The sequence below is a fragment of the Rattus norvegicus genome, chromosome 1 (assembly GCF_036323735.1).
Source record: "Rattus norvegicus strain BN/NHsdMcwi chromosome 1, GRCr8, whole genome shotgun sequence".
In the NCBI taxonomy this organism is placed as follows: Eukaryota; Metazoa; Chordata; class Mammalia; order Rodentia; family Muridae; genus Rattus; species Rattus norvegicus.
The window spans coordinates 267,648,014-267,671,152 of record NC_086019.1 but is presented as its reverse complement, the minus strand read 5'-3'; the positions used below and the strand labels follow the sequence as shown (position 1 = coordinate 267,671,152).

The following is a 23,139-nucleotide window of genomic DNA, read 5'->3' as shown; positions in this document are numbered from 1 at the left end:
TGGCCTTGAACTCACTGGGATGCATTTACCTCTGCCTCCTGAGTGTGGGGGTAGAGATGCATACCTCTATGCCAGATTGAGATCTATCCCTTTTGTTAATGTGGAGTCTCTCTTATGTAGCCCATGTGTGCACAGATGCCTCATGCTAGGGTTACAGGTACAAGCTGCTGCACATGGCTTCATTCCTTCTGAATTCCAGAACTGAAATATGACTATCTGTGCTCCTTTAAGTCACTAAATCGGTGACAATCTGCCACACACTAACAACAAACTGGCAAAACACTACCATCTCTGCACGCACATAGCACACATGCCCATGTGACAGCTGTGCATCCAAGGTTTTAAGGTGCCACTGTAATTCACAATGCCAACAGAGCTTCTAAGTTGTTTTCTCAGAATGCACCATGGGCATCTCATGAAACCGATAACAGACATTCCCCAACTGTAAATGGTTGCACATGTGCCGTTGGTGCTAAAATGTGGCCATTCCAGTTACTTAAAATGGCAAACACTGTTACGTTCTTGCGCACAAACATTCAAACCACCAGGCTGGCACCTAGTAGGGCCTGTTAGGGTATAAAGTATAAATTGTAAATGTTGGTAGATAGGGCATACCCATTTCTGGCACGATGTTTTTACTTAAATTTTTGCCAATTTTTTGAAAAAATATACTTGGTTTTACTTGCATTTTTAAATTATAAATGAGTTTGAGCGTCTTTTCATATGAATATTAGCTCTTGTGTCTTTTCTCTTAATTATTAATATCCCCTGACCACTTTGTATCATCTCCTTTTTATTAATATTTTACATTCTCTATATTAATGTTGTAGTTCACTTATTACAGATATTTTCCCAACTTTGTGTGCACCTGTTGGGTGTCTTGTTGTATTAGAATCAGGTGACTGTCACTGTGTCTAGAGTTGACATTCAGAACATGGGTCTGCTGCTCTTCCTCCTGTCCTGGGATGATTACATGTTGGAGCTCGTAGCACAGCTGTAGTCCTTTAGTAGAGAACGAGCTTCCCTTTCCTTGTGCCTCTAGCTTCTGAGAACTGGCTTCTACCCACTCCCTGCCCTGGATAGCCACTTCTTTCTTATTTTTGTTGTTAAGAAAACACTTAGATCTAACTGTTCTCGTGAAGCTGACTTAATAACTTTAAAGTAATTAATACTAAAACGTGATTCTGTCTCTCATGAAGAGGAGCAGAAAAGTCTTTAACTACCTGTCCTTGGGAGCAACACACCCCTCATCAAGCCAAGGTGTAGCAGGTGCCAGCAGCCTTGTACTCACCATGCTCTACTGCTTTGATGCCAATACTCTGTGCTGGACAAGAGGTGGTGAGTTCTGGTGACATCTGCCGTGTGAGCCTCTGCCACAGTGTAAAACATTGAGTGGACCGTCTTCCAAGCTCGGATGTCTGATTATGCATGTGCATTCCCATGCTCTTGAATGTTCTGTTAAGAGGGCTGAACCAGCTTTTGAGTCTCAGATGCTCCACATGACCTGGCTGGAAGGTGGCAGAGCAGAGAATCAAGGAATCAAGAGCTGAGAGCCAGAAACCCTTGGGAACCAGGCATTTCAGGGAGAAATCCCTCCTGATGCGTTCTTACCTGTCGATCTTCACCTTGCCTTGAAGGTCACTTCCTACTTTACCTGCACGCGCTCTCACCTAGAGTTTTAACGAAAGCAGTTTCCTCAGTTGTTCAACAACTGTCAAGCGCTCACTGCTAGGCTGGCTTTTCCCCAGAGATACTCATTCAATATGCTTGTTCACAATGGCCAAGACAGGGAGAAGGTTCATCGTCAGGGGAATGGGTAGAGACATTGCACAAATGCACAGTGGAGTTTTATTCAGTCTAAATGAGGTGCAGGTTGAAGAGTTAGAGGTAACTCTCAGCTACATGTAACTTTGGAGCAGCCTGGTTTACATGAGCCCCCCCATCCCTAAAAAGTAAAATAAAATTGTTATTGGCTTGAAAATGGAACCAGAGATCATGTAAGGCGAGAAACAGGACTCAGAAGGGCAAATCTCATGGGGAATCTGGATTTTTAAAATGTCTAAAGTGTATATACCTCTGTGTGTGTGTGTGTGTGTGTGTGTGTGTGTGTGTGTGTGTGTGTGTGAGAGAGAGAGAGAGAGAGACAGACAGACAGACAGACACAGACACAGACACAGACAGAGACACAGACAGAGACACAGACAGACAGAGACAGAGAATCTTGGGGGGACAGAAAGAGATCTTGGGGGGACAGTGAGAGGATGTGCACAATGATTTACACAATTGAAAATGTCACATAAAGTACCTTGTATCCTAACTGAATTATCGGGGTGTTGTTCTTGTTAGTCTTTTTGCAGTTAATTTTCTATTACTTACTTGAGAGTTTTATACAATGTGTTTTGCTCAAATTCACCTCTCCCACAACCCGCCCTGTCTTGCTTACTCAGCTTTGTGTCCTCTTTCTCTTCTTTTTTTTTTTGTTTTTTTTTGTTTGTTTTTTTTTTGTTTGTTTGTTTTTTGTTTTTTTTTTTTTTTTTTTTTTTTTTTTGAGCTGAGGACCAAACCCAGGGCCTTGCACTTGCTAGGCAAGCGCTCTACCACTGAGCTAAATCCCAAACTCCCCTCTTTCTCTTCTTAAGTCACCACCAGGCCCGTGTGTGGCTCAGCATTTTTCAATACATGGCCTCCACCAGCCTGGACTCAACTTACCAGGGGCAACACTCTTAATTCTTTAAAGAAAATTCCCCATAGCCACATGTACGGAGGTGGCTGGCTCGCTCTCGCTCTCTCTCTCTCTGTCTCTGTCTCTGTCTCTCTCTCTGTCTCTGTCTCTCTCTGTCTCTCTCTGTCTCTCTCTGTCTCTGTCTCTGTCTCTCTCTCTCTCTCTCTCCCCCCCCCCCCCACGTCTGGGTTTGGTCTGGCTTGAGCTTGTGCCTAGTCTCACAGCTGCTGTGTGTGAAGCTGCCCTGTTGAGTCCTGCGGACACTTTCCCTTTGTACATGTTCTTCTCTCCTCCTGGAGACTTAGACAGAGAGAGCAGTCTCTCTGTGGCTTTCTACCTCAAAGGCAGCCTGAGAGGTTCTGTTTTTTTTTTTTTTTCCTCCCAATTTCTCCCTCTTTTGCCTGTATATTTCCTAGCTCAACTCCTTCAGACACCAGGGTTACCAGTGCTGGGTTTTTCTTAACATTTTTTAGTTTCTTGATTTGCTTACAAAATAACGCGTTTTCCTGTGTACTTAAAGTCTGAAGCATTCCGGTTATTTCCATAGGAAGTTATACACCATGGGCTCTTAGTTATTATTTTCTTGCTTTTCCGGAGTGATCTACTGAAACCCAGGAGAACTTTCACAGTGTAGGTGTAGGGCCTAGTCAGATGTCTTCCAGGACATGTGCCCTGAAGGGGATTCAGGCTCAGCCCCTGCCTACTTTGTTTTGTCATCTCTTTTTTTTTTTTTTTTTCTCACAGAAAGCCCTGAGGAGAATGATTTTGCTAAGGCTTCTCCCGGACAGCCTGCCTAGCAGAAGCTACACATCAGGTCTGATGCAGTCCCGGATTAAAATCTCCTACCTGCAGATCTGGATTCCCTGGGTATTTGTCATAGTGATGGGAAACTGGTGAGGACAGCTTCCTCATCCTGCAAATGGCCTCGGAACCACAGTGCGCTGTGCTTTGTCCACTTCAGGGAAGGCTCTGGAGTTTATTCAGAGCTGAATGAGGGAGGACTCGGTAAGGCAACTACAGGCGTTCATCATCCAGTCCATTTTAATCTATTAGAATCCTTAAGTCAATTCATATCATTCTCAACAAGCACCAGAAAACAATTCCTGTCCTTTATTTATAGTCAAAGATTAGCATAATCTGTGTGGTATTTGAATATCTCACACTAGGGCAGAATACTGCCAACTCACTGGACCACACAGCGTCCTCTGCACCGTCAGACCCACATCTACTGCATCCCGTCTTCTCATCAGGTCTCAGCTCTCTGTGCTGTGGCCTGTGCACAAAGGCCCCGTTCTGCTTCTTAATGCATCCACATAAACTTCTCTGTCGACAGTCTCGTTTTTCTAGCAACCTTTCTCTTAAAGCAACACTCTTGGTGGCTATGGAGCCTGAGTGTGGCCTACGGCTCTGGGATGCCTCATGGGTAAGAACTCAAAACGTCATGCTTCATTCTTACAGGTGAACAATAACTGCACCAGCCCCTTGTGAAAGTAAATTTTAAGATGTTTTAAGTTATTTACATGTGTTTATGCACATGAGTGTTTTGTCTGCATGTATGATTACACACGGGCCAGGGCCAGCTCTCCTGCCTGCCATAGGTGGCAAGAAGTGAGGAGACTGGGCTTCTTTCCCTTGCCCACAACACCACCCGAGGGGCAGACAAACGGTGGGGCCAGCTCTCTTGCTCTCATGCCCTGAGGACGGCTTACCTGGACCCTCTGTTACCAGGGTCAGCTCTACTGTGGTATTCAGCAGCAAATGTCTTATTCCGTCGTCCTACAAGTAGCCAGCCTCCTCTCAGCTGGTCTTGTTTAGAGGTTCTAGCCTGTAAACACTGACTCCTTATTTTAAAGGGAGGCTGAAAAATCCTCACTGTTTTACTCTGGGGATGTGATGACTCTGACCTGGGGGTACACTGTCTTTTGGCTGCACTGCTGTACTAGAATTTCCTGGTGGGCCTTTTCTTTGGGGCTGGTAAGAGTCACTGCTTGGAGCAGTGAGTGGTTCTCTGTCTTGCATATATCACAGTCACCCCGACATCTTTAATGCCTTTAAACAAGTTCTAAAGGAGTGATGCCACTGATACACTGCCCTCGACCTGTCTCCTCCAGGGCACCGATCCTCAGCACTACCTTCTCCAACAAGCAAAGGGAGAGTCACCTGGGCAGCTGTTGGGAAAGGTGCTTGCCTCGCAGCCCGAGGACCTGAGTTTGGTCCCTGCCACCTATGGTGGAGGCACAGACCCAATCCTGAAAGGTGTCCTTTGACCTCTCCTTACCTTAGAATGTAAATCACACCATAAATACAATTAAACAAACAAACTAAATTAAGCTCATCTCCCTGGGTTGTAGGAATCTATTTCTAAGATGGAGGTCGGGATCTCAGGATTTCAGTGCTCGTGTGTGTGGGAGGAAGGAGGAGGGTGCAGGTGACTGCACCCATGTTGTGTGGAGGCCAGAGGAGGATGTCAGGTGTCCTCTCCAGTTCTCTGCCACATGTCCTTGAAATTGGGTCTCTCACTGAACCCAGGATTTAAGATTTCTCAAGTAGGCTACTTGGCCAGCAACGCCCACTGTCTTCCTTGTCTGTGCCCTGCCCGAGCAGGTCCATGTCTGGGTGCTCACTGAGCACCTGGACTTCAGCCTTTCCTAACCATGTCCTCAGCCTGTCGCTGGTGAGGGTTCCTCTTCCAGTTTGCTGAGTCAGCTACCTCAGTCAGCTGCCACAGCCAAGCATCATCTTCTCCCCTGAGCATGTTTAAGAGTAATCTGTCTGTCTACAGTTTGTACAGGATGGCCTCAGACAGTCCTGCCTCACTCCTTAGGTCTTGAAAATACTTTACTCTCAGGCTAGTGGAATCTGTGGGGAGGAGTGGAGGTACATTTTAATTTTATCTACCCACCTTTCAACTGACACTTAGAAGAGTCATTCATTTGTGTTCAAAACCCCTGTGCCCAGATTCTACATCTCAGAGTATAAAACAAGTAAGATTTATATGAGTCGGTGCCCAGGCTTGTGTCAGTCAGTTCTGTTGTTTCAGGCTTGGGGAATGACACCAGTTAATCTGCATGAGGAATCTGTTCACAGCTTTAACCTCCCTCAGTCATATGGGTCATGGCTCTGAGATACAAACACACACCTTAAATCCTGGTGACTCAAGGTAAGAAATAGCAATCCATGAGTTTGTTTCATCAGTCCCATGCTGGGTGTGGAGGTACACAGCTTTGATACCAGCACTCAGGATGCAGGGGTAGGCAGATCTCCGAGTTCAAGGCCAGCCAAACTACATAGGGAGACAGGTGTTAAAGAAACCCCCTCAGCCTGTATCCTCGCCGAGGTATCCCTCGCTTTGCTCTACTGAACCAAGCAAGGATGATTAGCAACTGATCACAGACTGTCAAGACTGTGCAGCGGCCCTTACGTACTGTCCCAGGGAATCTACATAACCTGACAGAATGGATACTCTTCCTCTTTTGTTATCACTAGAAAATGAACTCAGAGGAGTTAAAGGCCAAGGTCAGAGAGCAAAGGTGGAGTCAGACCAGGGCTGAGGTTGCCTCATGGGCTACCTCAAGATCAATTTGAATTAGATAAAGTGAATGCAGATGAATGCACTGACTCTGAACTCAGGAGCCCGAACTGATTTTGTAATGTAATATGTCTTATTTGATTTTAACTTTATGGCTTATACCACTTAAGAATTCATACAGCACCTACCAGAAAACTTCAACAAATACTTATTAAGTGCTGTTAGGATATATTTAATAGTTCTATGAATCTGTGTAATAAAAAGTTCATTGAGGATTGCTGTAGATACACAGTAAGTCGCCAGACAGACTTCTAGTCAAGGGAGTATAAATGACAGGAAATCGTTCTGAGGCACAAGGACCTTATATAACCCTGTCTATGTCTCTTAAATAAAACCGGTCAGCATTTGAATCAACAGGTTGGCTTCCCAAGGGTCCTGGATCTTCTTGGCTCGGTGGCTTCCCTCTCTGATGGAACGTAAGCTGTAAGCCAGGTGGACCCTTCCCTCCCTGCTGGCCTTGGCCAGGGCTTTATCACAGTAGCAGAAAATAAGTGAGAATGGCAGGTACCTCAGGTGACCGGAAGCTGCCAGCCTCGTCTGTCTCCTGAGGTTCCCACAACCTCCAGAGCACCACCACTCATTGGGGAGCTCCAACAAGAGCAATGGGGGACACTTCCTCCCCAACTCAACGATGGGTGCCCACTGTTGCAGCCAGCACTGTCTATGTACAGTCATCTCAACAGGGACATGCCACGGCCACGACAGACCCTGAAGAGAGTGACTGTACTTGATGAGTCAAAAATTCGTGAATAAATGTTTGAAAACAAACAAACACCAAATAAGAGAATGTTGTCAGCTAAAAGTGAGGAAAATGTATTAAGCTCCTTTGAGGTTAGCAGTGGTGGAAAAGAGTATATTGTACTAATTTTAAAAAGTGTTAGACATACTGAAAATCATGTAATGTTGACCAAGTCTCAATTACACAGAGATACAAAATTTATATTTGGAAAAACTGTAGTGGAGAGGAAGGAAGAAAAGGTTGTTTTGTGTTTGCTTTTCACTACGTGGCCCTGGCTAACCTTGAGCTCCTGCTTCTCTTGCCCCCACCCCAGAGAGCCAGGATTACAGGCAGGAACCGTCATTCCCTCCTGAACCACTCTTTTACATGGTTTGTCTTCTCCAAACTTGAGCACCAAAATCAATCCCACCAACTTTGCTGAACCATCCTGCTCAGTGTGGTATTAGGGAAATCCAGCAGGTGGCACTCACATATTTTTCTAAATTTGGTGCTAACTTAAAAACACAATTGTTAAAACTGTATTGCAGATCAGAAAGACTGAACCAGCCCACAGAAGCAAATACATTTTGAAATTTCCTATTACCACAGAGAACAATGCTTTTAAGGCACTCAAGTGCACAGTCAAAGCTCGCAAGTAGCGTACGATGTTTGCAGTCTAGTCTAGCAGTCGGTGGAAAGCAGGCATTGTAACCATTACCTGTCAATCAACAGCTTGGTAATGGGGAGCTGTGAGTGACCACGGAGAGAGAGGCTTACAAACTCTCTCTGTGATGGGCTGTGGGATCATTATTTCCTTCTAGTCCGTTTTATAGACTGTTCTACACAAAGAAGTTCTGGAATCAGCAAGGATAGGGTTCAGAATGAATGAGAAATAAGAAGATAGGTGATTCAAACAACAAATCATCAATGAGTGAACTCAGCTTAACTAGAGAATCAACTTAAATTAATATATATAGATGAAATAAAGAATCACATTTCAAGTCATATTTTGACACATATTGGAAAATGGAGGCCAAGACAGTGGCCCTCATAAACCTTAGGGCTTAGTGAAGATAACAGAAGAGAAAAGTGAGAAAAGACACAAGATTGGACAGAGGATAGGAGTTAAGTGGAGGTGCTGTGATAGCTTGGGAGGCCCCTCAGGGAGGGAGGCCCTTTATTTTAGTGTGTAGTTTCTGTAGTTCATGGATGGGTTTGTCACTCTGGGTCTGAGGTGCGGCTAAATATCAGGGCAGAAGGAGGGAGAAGAGAGACGGAATCAAAGTTTAAACTTCACAGTTATTTCCACAGGCCTACTTTTTCCACAAAGGCTTCACCCTCCATGGTCCACCATCTTCCAAGCACTGGACACAGCCATTTAAGCAGGTGTTTCCTCATCAGCCATAGCAGGGATACAGCAGTGTAAGACTGTCTGAAGGAAGCCGTCCCTGAGGAGTGGTACTTCATCTGACACTTGATTGACAGAAGCAGGTACCAAACAGGGATGGGTCGGGGGAAACACTCCAAGCACAGAAGAGCTCATGAGATGTCCCCAAGGTCAGAAGAAGTTGCACCGATTTGGAGAACACAGAGCAAGCCTGTGAAGCTGAAGAAGAGTTCGCAAAGAGTAGAGGGGCAGCCTGGAGCCAGGATGGGCAGCCAGTGCAAGACGGACAGACAGACAGAGGTGGGGAAGCTGGAGTGGGTACGTGGTCAGTTAAGTCAGCTGATCCTTTGTATGTTGTCCCTTCTGGAATGCATGTTCGTCTGTACTCCTGCCTTAGCGGTCTATCAAGAATGAGGACCTCTCTTACTGACATCCTTTATCAGTGACCACAGGGTAATGCTAAAACACACAGGTCTGTAAAATTCTAACAAGGACGGAGAGCTATTGTTTTCAAGAGTCTCAGGTCAGTTCCAAAGCATTCCAGCCTGTTCTGAATTGAGGGCCCTTTCTTATCTAGGACCATAAGAAGACACTCTCAGTGAGCTGAAACTCCCATTTGCTGATTGTGATTAATTCCGTGATTTCTAGAATCAGAGGCTGATTTATACAATTTTCAAATTCCTCCGACAATAGCTGTTTTGTAGATTTTTCTAATTCCAAGCAAAATTTTAAAATCAATACTCTTTGAGGTATGTTATTATTGGAGTCAGAGCAATTGACGTGTAAATAAAGAGCTGATTATAGCTCTTTGTGACCAACACCAATCAGACCATCAACTCAAACTTCAGCCCTGTCTGCACAGCCTGCAGTACATACTTGCTATGCACCCAGGCGCTCAAATGCATGCACACTCTGACACCACTGGCTAGAGATGTTCTTAGGAATACAATCTCCGTGTTCTACAAACGTTGACTGGCACTGGATTTAGAATTTCTCTAACACGGGCCCTGTGCCCCACCCTGCTAATTTGCACTGTAGGGACCTCTCATCCACACCCAAAGAAACTTCCAACAGTAACAGTGTAATGGTGGCTTTAGTAATCACAGAGCTGGATCCAGAAATATTCATTAGTGTTGTATTTGCATCTATTATATGGAGAATAAGAGGGTTTTATTTTAACACGATTTTATTTACCAACTAATTAGGATGGCAATTTATTCCAAGTATGGCAATAATGAACTTAGAATTATGAGAAGCGTGGCATTCTGGCTGTAGAGAAAGGCAAAAGCACTTCTGCTTCCCAGGCCTTGGGACAGCTCCTCGCTATGTCAGCCATTGCTAATAACTTCACATTTCACTTGCTCTTTATTTCCCCAACATCTGAATTCTGGTGCTGTTGACTTTATAAAGGTTTTTTAAAGATAAGTTTGCTGTGTATCTGAAGCAGTTGTTTAAATAAGCACTCGACTCAGACAGCTCGGTACATTCCACAGCAGCAGCTGGGAGCGACTCCGCCATGAGGCCAGCCGTCCTTGCTGTGCACTCCTTCCTCCTCCAGGCAGAGACGGAGGCTCTCAAACATGTGCTGTCCCGTGCAGGTCATCCTCATGTTAAGTAAACTCGAGTCTCCACCAACAAACAGTAGTAAGTCTTGCTTCTCCTGCATGGGGGAGGGGACCTAATAAAATATCCTTCATGGATTGTTAGTCAGTGTTGTGTCAGTATTATTTATTTCTTATCCTTAGTGAATTAAATAAGAAAATGGAGCTGAATCCCCAGTGTGATTATTTGACTCTCAGATGGAGCCAAAACTAAACAAACTGTTTAACGTTAAAATATAATATCCAAAGCACAAAGTCAGCTAACCATGCACTCCTACCTCAAGCATTTTCAGAGATAACTCTGCTCCATTCTTACATTAAAAATAAAATAAAATGAAACCTGTTGTATTAAGATAAAAGGGCACAAACCTCCCAGACTTACTCCATGATCCAGGAAAATGAAGCTAAATATTTTCCATTTTTAGTTCACATCCTGAAAAAACTGTCAATTTCCTTGACAGAAAATGTTCTGAACTGGGTTCTGAGAGGCAAACTTAGGGTGTTTTCAAATGGGAAAGACTGAAGAGAGGCAGAACCAGCAAGCATGGAAGCCTACCTAAAACAGATGAATTCTGTGTGCTGAAAGGCTCACTAGGCTCTCTAGGGGCTGAGCAACGTCACAGTTCACACTCTAACTACAGCAGACTTCTGAGACAGACACCTTAGCCTGCAGTACCCACGCCTAAACACGGCCCTTCACTGCTAATCTGTCCCTGAACTGCTACTGGCTTCTGGACTCAGGTAAACGAGTCATTCATCAGAGTGTGGTGTAGTTATTTATGATTGATTGGTGCAAAATAGAAAGGGACTTTGTCCTCAGCCAGAGCTGAGAAGAGCCTTGGCCAGTGTGTGCTGTCTGTCCATCTGCAAGCACCTAGCATGCCCGTCTGGCAAGAGACTCAATGGATTGTTCACAGCAGAGCTCCCACTCCACAAGGAGGGACCAACCCCAGTTCGCTGTTTCCTGGTTTTAATTGAATATAACACAATGACCTCAACCTTCTTTTAGGCTTTTAAAATCTTATCCTGGTTTTACAAATTCCAAAAAAAGACAGCAGGCAGGCAAATGCTCTTTAATCTTTGTTTCTTTTACCAAGGAAAACGTTCTGAACAAAACAGTGAGGAGGCCACCATGTCTGGCCTCATACCCATAAAGCTCTTTGTCCTCCTCACACCTCCTACCTTTCAACCCTAGGTCTAGGAAGAGAAAGCAGAGAAAGCGGTCTCCACTAGGGCACGTTCCACATCCTATGATTTTACTGCTATTTTTCTCTAGACAAGTGGCTCCGTCAATCAACAGAAGAATACGTAACAAAATATACACTCTAATAGTCTCCGGTGGAGGGGTAAGAGTTGGAAAGCGCTTCTTGAAAGCAGTAGGTGGCATGGAAGATCCATGGCGGCCTGGCAGGCCGGGCAAGCGCAGTGTTGGGATCACATGGGTTAGTGGCACTGTGCTCAGGACTAAACATGCAACCGCTTTAATGAATTTACTTAATGAATACTCTCTTGCTCACAAACTGCCTCTCTCTATAGTCACTGTCTCACTTCCAGAGTAATTAAATTCAGTCAGAGACATATTTACACGCACACAATTTCAGTTAATTTTCCTTCCCAGAGGTTTATGACTTACAAATACGTAAAGGAGAAGAAACCAACAACTGAAGACCTGCACCATGGGGCAGCTCAGCTTAACCCTCGGGCGGCTGTGCCGGCCACTGTCCCCTCTGCTTCACAGAACTCGTCCCGAGGACACAGTCCAGTCACAAGGCTAGTACTGTGTTGCTCTCTCATACAGTATGTCCACCTTTGACTATGTGAACAGTGACTTAAATCTTGAGTTATTTCTTCCATCTTGAATAATGGAAACACTAAGCCTCAGTCCTTCTCTGAGGCTCAGCTCACACCATTCCTGCTCCTGTCACTGAATACTGTACCTACAGTTCCATATGACAGACAAGCAGATGACAGTCATATACATGGTGGTCGGTTCTGCATGTGTGCCTGTGTGGGGACGGCACAACAGGAATCCCCGGGCTACCAGAATTCCACCCTAGAACCAGCCACGCATACGAGTGGCTGTGGTGGAAAGGAGGGAACATCGACTCTCAGCACACTGGCATTACTTAGTAGTCACAGGCAAAGATTCAAGTGCCTTGGCCCCAAAGACAAGTTTCCTATTTTGTCAAAACTAAGAACTTACAACAGTTACAAAAACAGCTGCAGCAAAGAAAGGGACTCTACTGTAACCCAAATGGATTTGAGACATTTCTGAACTAGTCATGTGAGGCACTAAACAAATTCAAAGGACATGGCTCCAACATCAACACTTAACACTTCTGACACACTGTCCTTCCACCTAGCCTGGTCTAGGCTGACTAAATAGCTCCGATACTGGTGAAACACTAGTGAAAACACAACAGCTCTGATCCTAGTGAGACAGTAGTGAAAATACCTGATCTAGGAGCTGGACAGACCATCATGGAGAGTAAACAATACATCCTGGAGATTTCACGATGCTGGACTGTCTATGCCTCCACAAGTGAAGAACTTCCTTTACTCCCAACCAAGGCTGTTATTCAGAGAAGTGGTGGGCACAGAAACCAGTGGCAAATGTCTAGAGATGCCTCAGACTTTGAAGCTCTGCAGACACACACAGGAATGAAAGGCCTCAAATGATCGCTGTTGACAGACATTTTATGATTGGAAAAAGAATAAAATCAAAGTAAGTACTCTTCTCTGGCTGAAATGGCACCAACACAACTGAATCAATAACCTGAACATTCTTTCCGTGTGTGTTTGACAGGACTTAGGGCGAGCCACAATAAAAAATGAGGCAGACAGATCACAAAGGACAGAGCAGCTTAAGAAGCCTGGAGTTCAGTATCTTTCAAAACCGCACGAGGAGGACTTCTTAAGTAACAAGACAAAACTTATCATGTAGGTATACAAAAAAGTCAGCACTCTTCAGCTGTCTGAACCTCATGTTCATATAGAGATCTGCTCTACAGGTTCCACTCATGTTGGGTTCTATGATGCTCAAGTGTGGGGTGACTCATCGGCTCAAGGAGTTATTGTCCTGAGGATCCTTTGGCACCAGTGTCTGAAAAGTAAACATGCACATACATCTGTAAGGGACAGTGCACTCTGATGTGTGCACACATCTGTAAGGGACAGTGCACTCTGATGTGTGCACACATCTGTAAGGGACAGTGCACTCTGATGTGCACACATATCTCTAAGGGACAGTGCACTCTGATGTGTGCACACATCTGTAAAGGATAGTGAACAATGATGTGTGCATACATCTGTAAGGGACAGTGCACTCTGATGCGCTGCTTCTTAGCCCAGCATCTTGGACATGCTAGGTGAGTGTACAACTACCCAGCTACCCAGTCAACACAAACTCAATTCTTTTTAAGATACAATCAGTCTTTGGTGTCTTATCCTGTTGAGTATTTTGAGAAGGCTCAATTCTTCAAATTCTCAATCAATTCTTGAAGAGATCACAACGCATTTACCTAAATTTAGCACAGCAATATTTCTGAGGATTTCTGACTCAGGTTTTCCAAAGTTATGGTAGAAATTATGAATCAGTTTAAATAAGCAACCACTTAGAGCCTGTAACACCCTCCAAGCCATTAGGATTCATTACAGCACATCCTGTGATCATTTATACCTTAGTCACAGGCAGCGCTCTCACAGAACCTCAACACCTACAGCTCTGAGATCATGGCGGTCTGTAGAGAAAGCTCGGGATTTGATGCAGTCAGCATGATTCATGCTTGTTAGAAGCAGAGGGGACCAAGCCTTAGACACTGGCAGCTGCCTTCCACCATCAGAGTTGTTTTAGTGGGAGGAAGAAAGGAAGGAAGGAAGGGAGGGAGGGAGGGAGGGAGGGAGGGAGGGAGGGAGGGAGGGAGGGAGGGAGGAAGGTAGGTGGGTCGGTACAGAGCGTTAGAACACAGCGTGAAGCTAGCCTGCTTTCCTTGGTGACAAGCTCTATGGAGCTGCCCCTCCAGGATTTTAAGACACCTCTGCACCCCTGACTTCACTCTCGCTCACTTGCTTTGGGTTTCTGCAGAGGTGCAAGGCCCTAGTTAAAGCTGGGCTTCTCAGCAGCCAAGACTGCTGGAGAGAGGGGACATGAGCAGCACAGCTTACCGACTCCAGAAGGTCTACTTCTATTTGGAGAGCTCTGCACACACTTTCCATGTCTTCTTCTTTATAAAGATCTAGCTCCCTTTTAAGCCTGCTTTAAAGGAAAATTGCTCCATTAGGTTGATATTAAACTTTCACAATAATTTTATCACATATAGAGTAGCAGGTTTATAGTCTCAAAAATATAAGACATCAAGTTAAAAACCAAAAATATTTAGAAAATTTTACTCTATGATTCTACATGAACTACATAAAAATTTGAAAAGAAACCTCCCTTAAAACTAGGACAGAAAATAAATCTCAGAAAAGTCACAGAAACGTAAAAAGTGCTGGTGGGTTAATGTGAAGAGAACAGAGCTCTGTCTACAGACTTCTGCACAGCTCCTCTCCCAAGAGTCTAAACACACAGGTGCATCATTTGGCTTCCCATACCCTAATACCAAACTTAAATAAAGAAATTACTTGTAACATTTGTTTTTGCTCTAAAATTAAAGATAACATATAATATATATATATATATATATAATTAAACTATACAAGACTGAAATGAAACACTAGTTTTTATTTTTACCAGTTGTGTCTTTAAAGTTTTGAATAACTTATTGAATAAAAAGATTATTTTTGTCTGAATTCAGTGTGGAAATTAGGGAAGAAGCTCTCTTCCATCTCGAGAATAATGACTAATGATTTTATCCCACAAAGATAAACGTCAGCCAAAGCCCTGGGCTGTGGTGAGGGGGGACATGAGGCCTGGCCCTACCTCATTTGTGTGAAGCCGAGGGCAGAAGCCACAATCAAGAATGCTCTCACCAGGCTAAGTAGCTCAGCAGCAACAAGGTGGCAGATACAGTCACCTCACCCTTTGCCAAGCCCCAACCCTCAAGGAAAAGGTGCTTAGATAGGCTCTTCTCCCAGCCAGCCAACAATAGCCACTCAAAGTCCTCTCTGAGGGCAGCCTTAACACATCCACACCCATTGGCGATGCCCAGTAAACAACAAGCTCACAGTACGTGTCACCAAGCACACCAGCAAGGAAGCCCAGTACAATCGACAGAGGCTAGGGGCAGGCAATATCTACAGTCCTAAAGAACTACAAATCTACAAGAAAACCACGAAAAATGTGCACAAAGTAAGAACAAGAAAACCTCAAACTCTTAACAGGTTATCATAATATCTATCCAGTGTCTAAAATGAAGATAGGATATGGTGTCAACCATGTCAATAATTGGGGACACGCCAAGAACAATACAAGGGACAGCCAGAAGAGTCTGAGGGCCATGGCACTCCAGAGGCAGAAGCTGGTGGAGCTCCCCAGAGAGCCAGGATAGCCAGAGCTCCACAGTGAGACCCAACTCAATCAGGTAAAGGAGAGAGGAGAAGGGAGGGGGAGGAAAGAGGGGAGGAGGGAGGGGAGGGGAGGGGACAGCAGGGAGAGAGAGGAGGGGAGGGGACAGCAGGGAAGGGGAGGGAGAAAAAGGAGGGGAGGGGACATCAGGGAGAGAAAGGAGGGGAGGGGACAGCAGGGAGAGAAAGGAGGGGAGGGGACAGCGGGGAAGGGGAGGGAGAAAAAGGAGGGGAGGGGACAGCAGGGAAGGGGAGGGAGGAAGTTGGAGCTGTATTTCCTGGTGCAGAATAGTCCATCCCTTTCTTTACCTTTACCCCACATCTTTACACTTAAGGTTTTACAGAGGCTCTGATAGGAACTACGTACACCTGCATTTCCCTTTAATAAGAAAATCTCTATTTTTTTAGCTGGCAATGTCACAGCCATTTACGTTTATTGTAGTTGCTTATACGGTGGAATTCAAATTATAGTGTTTTTCTAGTTGTTCTCTGTTGATCCTATTCCCTTCCCTTCCCTTCCCTTCCCTTCCCTTCCCTTTCCTTCCCTTCTCTTCCCTTCCCTTCAGTCTATACTGGGGTACTTATTATTTCCCCTACAGACTTTTATTACAACTACTTTTTGTTTTGAGACAGGGTTTCACAGTGTAATCAGCCCTGGCTGTCCTGTACTTGCACTGTAGATCAGGCTGGCTTTGAACTCAGAGATCCTCCTGCCCCCACCCCCCACCCCAGTGCTTGAATTAAAGGTATGCACTACCACATCATGGCTTTATTATACCTACTTTAAAATTTTTATACAGCGTACAGTACACTGGAGTTGACAGCACACAATTGGCACGGTTTTATCCAGTAATATGACACTACTGCACTTACAGAGAAGAATGCTGCAGCAATACATTTTCAATTTTTCCCTAAATATTTTATTCTATTGCCATCATCATACAGTTCCCACATACTATAAATATAAAGTACAGGGCTAATATTCACCTTTGTTTACTCTCTAAAGTGATTTAGAGTCATACAGAGCTTTTATATTTACCTGTGCCTGGCTGTTCTACGTAGGTTTATATTTACCTCTACCTTTCTATTTGGACTCACCCCCTACCTCTTGAAAACCTTACTGTAGCCTCCGTCTGTAGCCTCAGTGTGGTTTGTACTGGCAAGGATTTAACCAACTTATGTTTGCCTACACTGTGTTAGCTGTGTCAGTCACTGCGACACGTCCTTACGTGTCTTCTGGTTATATCATTTCAGGGAAGAGGTCTCATTCCTTTCTTCTTTCCTTTTAGCCAATGTGTCTTTGTCTCTTTTTCCTCTACGTTCCTAAATGATTTTCTCTTTACGTCAGTCTTTCAGATATGTAATATGTATAGAACTTCAATTTCTTAACATGCTTCTTGGTGTCATCTGAGTTCATACAAATGGTTTCAAAGTATTTCATTATCTTTTATGACGTGTTTTGCCATGATCTCTCACACATATAACGACACCATGAACAAGTCACAAATGTACTATGCTTAATTTTAAAAGCTGAGCCAAGAGGCTACGTGGCACGTCATTGTGCTTACATCACTAACGTTAGGAAGCAGAACAGGTGCCAGTGGTGACGCAGGCAGAACTGTAACTGAGCATGTGAGACGGTCTGAGGCTGATCAGAGAAGGATTCTGTATCTTGGGTTTGGTGCTGGTTACACATCAGTGTTTCTCAACACAGGCATGTATAACAAAAAGGTGAATTTTGCTGAATATAAACTAAACTTCACTATACCATGCTAAGTAGTAAGTAGGAAATGTTACATACATAGCTTCACATTCACCTAGGGCAGTAAACACATAAATTCAGCTGGCAAGACTCCTCCGTGGGAATGAGTAGCAATCAGGAGGAAGACAGAGGCACAGAGGAGTGAAACAAACCCAGGGCAAACGTCCCCCCCGGGAAGGGAGGCCCCTCCCCACCCACGTGGGAAACACGCGGTCTGGGTCTCACAGCAAAGCCAATGGCTGGCTTAATCCTTTGAGTGGAAAGATCTGTTTGCACTTGATCTTACCAGAAGGCCTAGAGGAGGCAGAAAGGTTCCTTTTTTTAGCTTTCGTCTCCCTGGGGCTCGTAATTCAAACTTCTTCCTTCTTTTCTTGAAAGTTTAAAGTTACTTCCATGTAAGTTCTCACAGTTAAATGGGTTTTTTTTGCTTTGTCTTGTTTTTAGAAAGTTTTAAAAGAACCACATTATGAACAAGGCCTTTAGAAATCCAAGAAATAATTCGCAGATAACATAATTCAGTGTAGAGTACAAAGCTGAGGACAACGGGTAGCTTCGTCCGAAAGCATCCCTGGTATTGTTACTTAGGGAGCACTGCTAGTGACACAATGTGCAGCACAAAGCCTGAAGAACAAATCCCAGGCCACAGCGAGGGTGCATTTCTCCCTGGAGTGAGCTTGCAGAGAGGACAGCCGACACGTTTGCAGAGAGGGGGAGCTGTTCTGCCTGCAGAGCCTCTGTGGGACCGAGGTCCCATCTGGAGCCTTCTCTGTTCCTTCTGTGAGTCAGCTCTGCTTCCTAAATTATGGTTTAATTCTGTCTAATACACTCACCAATCTACACTCAGAGACCTTAGACACCAGACCCTCTAACATCCAGCGTAGGAGATCCCTTCGCTTCTTCCGGTTGTCCAATCTGTGAGACGCCTTCCCCAGTGGGAGCGTCCAGGGTTATTAGACTGCCTCTTAAGTGAAATCCTCAGGGCAGCTCTCTATTGGGCCTGAAAACAATCGCAATTATCTGAAACAAACATTATATTTTAAGGTGCTGACATCACTTTGAGATACAAAACTGTGTATCTGATAAAGACACTGAGACAGTGAAGTTGACAGGACACATTTTTGTATGTCTGGCCCCAGGTAAGAGTCGCACTTAGTGCTGGCTGAGGTCAGGGGAAGGGACTCTTGTTTATCGACTTTAGTTTTTAACGTTTCTTCCTTTTGTACTTCCAGGTCTTATGCCTCTAGTCATTTCCTCTACAGTAACTTCAATAGAATGTACTAAAATATTTTTGTAATCTACAGAAAATAACTGAAGACATAAAAGTTGGAAGAAAAACCTTCAATTTTCATATGATACAGCTATGTATATGCAGTTAGTGAAAATTACTGCAAAGAAAATAATCTAGGAAGTTGCCAAGATATAAAATTAGTAAACCCAAATAAATAGACTTTGTTATTATCGATAATGGAGAAGATGACTTTTTCTCAGATAGGAAGACATAAAAATGTTAATAATTCCAAGTTAAATCACTGAATGTGATCACAATAAAAACACAGACATGCTTTACCCTTCTTGGTACAAGGTGAGTCGATCTGCAATCTGGATGTAATTTTATGGGGGTTTCTGCCCCATTCTTGCCTACATAGCCCCTGAATAAAAGACACAGAACACTGGCATTTTTATCAACAAACTGTAAGCCTCCACTGGTCGTGTCTGAACGAGTCTAGCCTACGCTCATTCATAGGCCCGGCGTCACTTGCCAGCTGAGTCTTGCTGTGTTTGCTCTGTTCTACATGTGTCCTCAGGGCGACTTTCTCCTGGCCACATCCTCATGGTCCATCCTCATGGTCCATCCTGCCTGGTGGCCACCTCCTTCCTCCCTTTTTTCCTACTTCTCCTGGTCCCTAAGAGAACCCCTACTTGATCTCCTGTCCAGCCACAGGCTCCAGACTTTTATTTTCCAGTCAGAGATTATTGGAGGGCATCCTTTATAGCACATTGGTCAATACAATGCGCATCCAGACTGCAGCTTGGTCTTGGAGCACAGAACTTAGCATACAAGACCAACCCCAATGCTGTAGGTGCATGTGGGAAAAAAAATCCAACAAGCTCTGGGATGCTGGTAAACAAATGCCAACTGTTAAGTTAAACTCCACTGTTCACCTTTGACAATTAAGGAGCACAGCACAGCACAGCACAGCACACAAATGGACAGTTAGTAAGATGGAGACAGCGTGTCGGTTCCCAGGGGAAGAAGATGGCTTTTCAATAAGCACATTGGGACAACTCAACAACAACTTGTAAATGGATCTCAAAGGCCAAACTGGATCCATATTTCACAACTTATGCATTCAAAATGGATCAAATATTTATAGGTTAACAAATACAACTGTACCAGACGGGAAAAGGCACAGGCAAACGGCTTTATGTAAAAGGTGGACAGAGCTTTAACCATGGTTCAAATACAAATGTGATTTAATTTAAAAGAAAAACATTTTAATTAAGCTGTGTTAAATTTATTATATATCAGAAACTATATGCATGAAGACTACAAGGAACCTATAGTAACAAGAAATATCTGCAATATATTCCAAGTCTCTCTAAAGGTAAAGACATTGCCCAAACTAGGTAAGACCAACACTCAATAGAGGGTGGGTGCTAGAAAGGAAGTCTGTACAACACCACACATGAGGTTCTTAGAGGCATAAAAACATTCCACTTAAGTCATAACAAACACTGCAAATGTCCCACTCCCTTCTACTGGATGGAACCTCGTACACTTGAATACAAATACTTTTGGTAAAGTCAATAAAGAAATTAGTGTGCTTTACTATCTGCCAAATAAGATTCAAAATGGCACAAGCTCTGTGGGAAGAGGGCAGACATGCCCAGTACAACTAGCCCGGCTATTCCCCTTAGCTCTGCCTCTCGCATCTAATAAAATAAAGAACGGGACAGCATTAGCACAGCATAACACACAATCAATGTATCAAGAACAATATTCCTGCCCAATCATATGGAATTGGTCAGAGAAGCCATGACAGATTCATTACAATATCATACAATCATAAGAATGGAGATGATCTCTTTCAACACTGATGAGCTAATTCTGCTTGCGCTGTGACGAGAGGCCGTAAGGTGGAAAAGACAATGTAAACTGTGCTAGTGCTTGCTGTCCTTGTATCTCTGTGAAGGAGACACGGGAGGACGGGCCAGAGGCTAAGGGGCATGGTTACTGTGGTTACGTGGAACAGTAAGCAGGAAAGCTCGGAAATATGGAGTAAAGGAGACCCCTCTGCCCATCTCTACACATTGCTTTAACTCTTGACGTAAGCTGATGTTTTCCACATCCACCAGGTAAAGTTCACCAGCACAGCTAAGGGGAAGGGCACTACTGCTTGACACGAGTTAAGAGAGTGGAGTAGCACACGTGGGGAAGTGGGTCAGTGGTAGAGCATGTGCCTAGTACAAGGGGACACCTGCTTTACCCTAAGCACTCCTGGGAAGAAAAACAAAACATAAAACACTTTAGCAAAGCAAAGCAACTACAAGACGTGAGGTTCAGTTGCGACAGATTCTGAAGAGCAGTGTGCTTCTCTGTTGATCTCCACAGGACATTTGGGAGACTGGATGCCCTCAGGCATCAGTCTGCATAACGCTAGGATTTCAGGTGTGCACCACCATGGCCAGCTTCCTATGTGGGAGCTGAGTCCCATCCAGGTCTCATGCCATGGGGCAGGCAATTACTGCGCCATCTCCTAGGCCCTGCGCTGTGCTTTATACTTTCTATCAGTGTTCCCTGGCTTCACCTTCTTAAGGTATTTATCTGTGTTAATTCATATGGAGACACAACTGCCATTTTACTTTTAAATGCTAAAGGAGGAATTCCCCTTTCATGAAAGTGAGTGTTTGAAAGAGGCATGGTCACTTGTCTGCTTCCCTTAGTCTAGGCCCCACTGACAGGCAGGATCCCCCAGTCAGGCCTGTGGAACTGTACTGGGAGGGAACTGGGTTAGGCAGGCTTTCTCTTACTCCAGGTTCTCAGGTGGTTGACCTCAACATCATCTCCCCATGTTCTTCAAACAGGGTCTCATTATACAGCTCTGACTGACCTTAAATTCACTATGTAAACCAGGTTGGCCTTGAACTCACAGAGATCTGTCTTCCTCTGTCTCCTGAGCACTAAAATTAAAGGCTAACATCTATTATCTGTCATCATCCCCAGCCACACACCAAAAAGATTTAACAGTAAGTATAGGGACACAAAAGATCACTGCGATATCACAGACTACTGTCAACACTTTTTGTCAATTTACATATTACTTGTAAATAACTATTTGATAGTTTATGTATTACTTGTAAATACTATTTTTTTAAATTTCAGAGATAAGTGGGTATATTTATATAAGAATATAGCTCTGAAATAAATTGATTCTAACAGCAAACTTCCCTATATTTATGTAGAAGCTTTAATAATGACAGCACATGCTGAGACATCAGGAAACGGGCATCTCTCCCAGCTTGAAGCTGTTCACCAATGCTGTGCTGACACTTCTGTGTGAGCAAATGGCGATGCTCTACCATAAAAGATGCAGAGTTAGCAGAAACACTCAACAAAGTTCACAGCTACAAATGATCCCGAATTAAATGAAAATGTTCATCTACTATAAATGTTTTTAAAAGAGAAAGACAATATGAATTGTGTTCAAATAAAGTTATTTGAATAAAATTTTATAGAAACTTCTGAGCAAAGACTTTTTTACACTTGCAAAACTTTGAGTTGATTCTTTAATGATAAACAGAGAACAAATAAATGTATGCTGTTTTCTAAACAAAGGCCAGTGTCTTAGGATTACTATTGCTGTGATAAAACACCATGACCAAGACCAACTTGGTGGGGAAAATAAATGAATATAAAGTTCATTATCAAAAAGCAGGGAGGGCAGAAACTCCAGCAGGCCAGGAAGCCGGAGGCAGGAGCTGATGCGAGGCCATGGAGGAGTCTAATAAGTTTTCCTGCTTATAGGTTTGCTCTCCATGGCTATACAACAGCAAGGTCCGTGTTGATGTCTGTGGCTCACATTACTACTAGAGCATGAGACTGTCACTGACAATGTAGATGTCCAGGGGCTGTGCAGAATTGACCATGCCTTTCCCTGGCTGCAGCATGTAGAGAGCTGGCCCCACCTCTCATTGGTGGCAGCCCTTTGGAGACTGGGCCCTGCAGCTCCCTGGGCGGCATAGTCAGGAGCAGGGGAGCCAGCCTCAAGGGTGAATGCACAGTAGAGCTGGTCTCCAGGGTCATGAAGGGAGGGGAGCTGTCCCTGACCCTCACTGGAGGGACAGCAGGCCCTGCAGCTCACCTGGTCAACAGAGTAGAGTTCGCCATGATGGCAAAGGTATGATTGAGGGATGTACCCTTCCTGCCACTATTACACAGCCTAAAGACTCCTGCCCATGCTATTGGGCAAATGTTCTGCCAATCAACATGAAGTTGAACTTTCATAAATTAATGCTGTCTAGATGAATTAATGACTTTACAGAATTATTGATTTGGTGCAAATAATTTTAAGAAAAAAGTTTAAAGAGATGGTTTTAGTTGTTTTGCCAGAAAGATGTAACAAAGTTAAAATCAGGAATAGAACAAGTTCTGTGCTCACAGAATAGTAGATAAAGGCTCCATAATAAGGAATACAATGAGCCTTCATTAATTATGCTGAGAAGAGAAATAGGCTTGGAACAAATTGTGATCAAGGAAAAACATTCATTCTGGGTCGGGTCCAAGGGTAAAGCCACAGGTGTGCACTGTGATAGAGCCAGGCCATGTGAGACTGTTGCTTTGACCTTATGATGAG

The 23,139-nt window shown here is 44.1% G+C and overlaps 1 protein-coding gene across 7 annotated transcripts in view; it reads right to left on the bottom strand.

The window, feature by feature from the left end:
* Nucleotides 1-9,584: 9,584 nt before the first annotated feature.
* The window catches only part of Ccdc172 (coiled-coil domain containing 172), a 46,228-nt gene continuing 32,673 nt past the window's right edge, over nucleotides 9,585-23,139 (bottom strand). For 2 of the 7 annotated variants that reach the window (XM_039084726.2, XM_039084735.2), the window contains 2 exons: nucleotides 14,182-14,272; nucleotides 9,585-10,076 (listed from right to left, as the gene is read on the bottom strand). In XM_039084726.2, the coding sequence (XP_038940654.1) occupies nucleotides 9,885-10,076; nucleotides 14,182-14,272 (283 nt within the window). In that variant the 3' untranslated portion in view covers nucleotides 9,585-9,884. Of the gene's footprint in view, nucleotides 10,077-11,075; nucleotides 13,121-14,181; nucleotides 14,273-23,139 lie in introns of those variants that run through there. The other 5 variants (XM_039084731.2, XM_063268852.1, XM_039084738.2 and 2 more) reach the window with 3 other exon arrangements.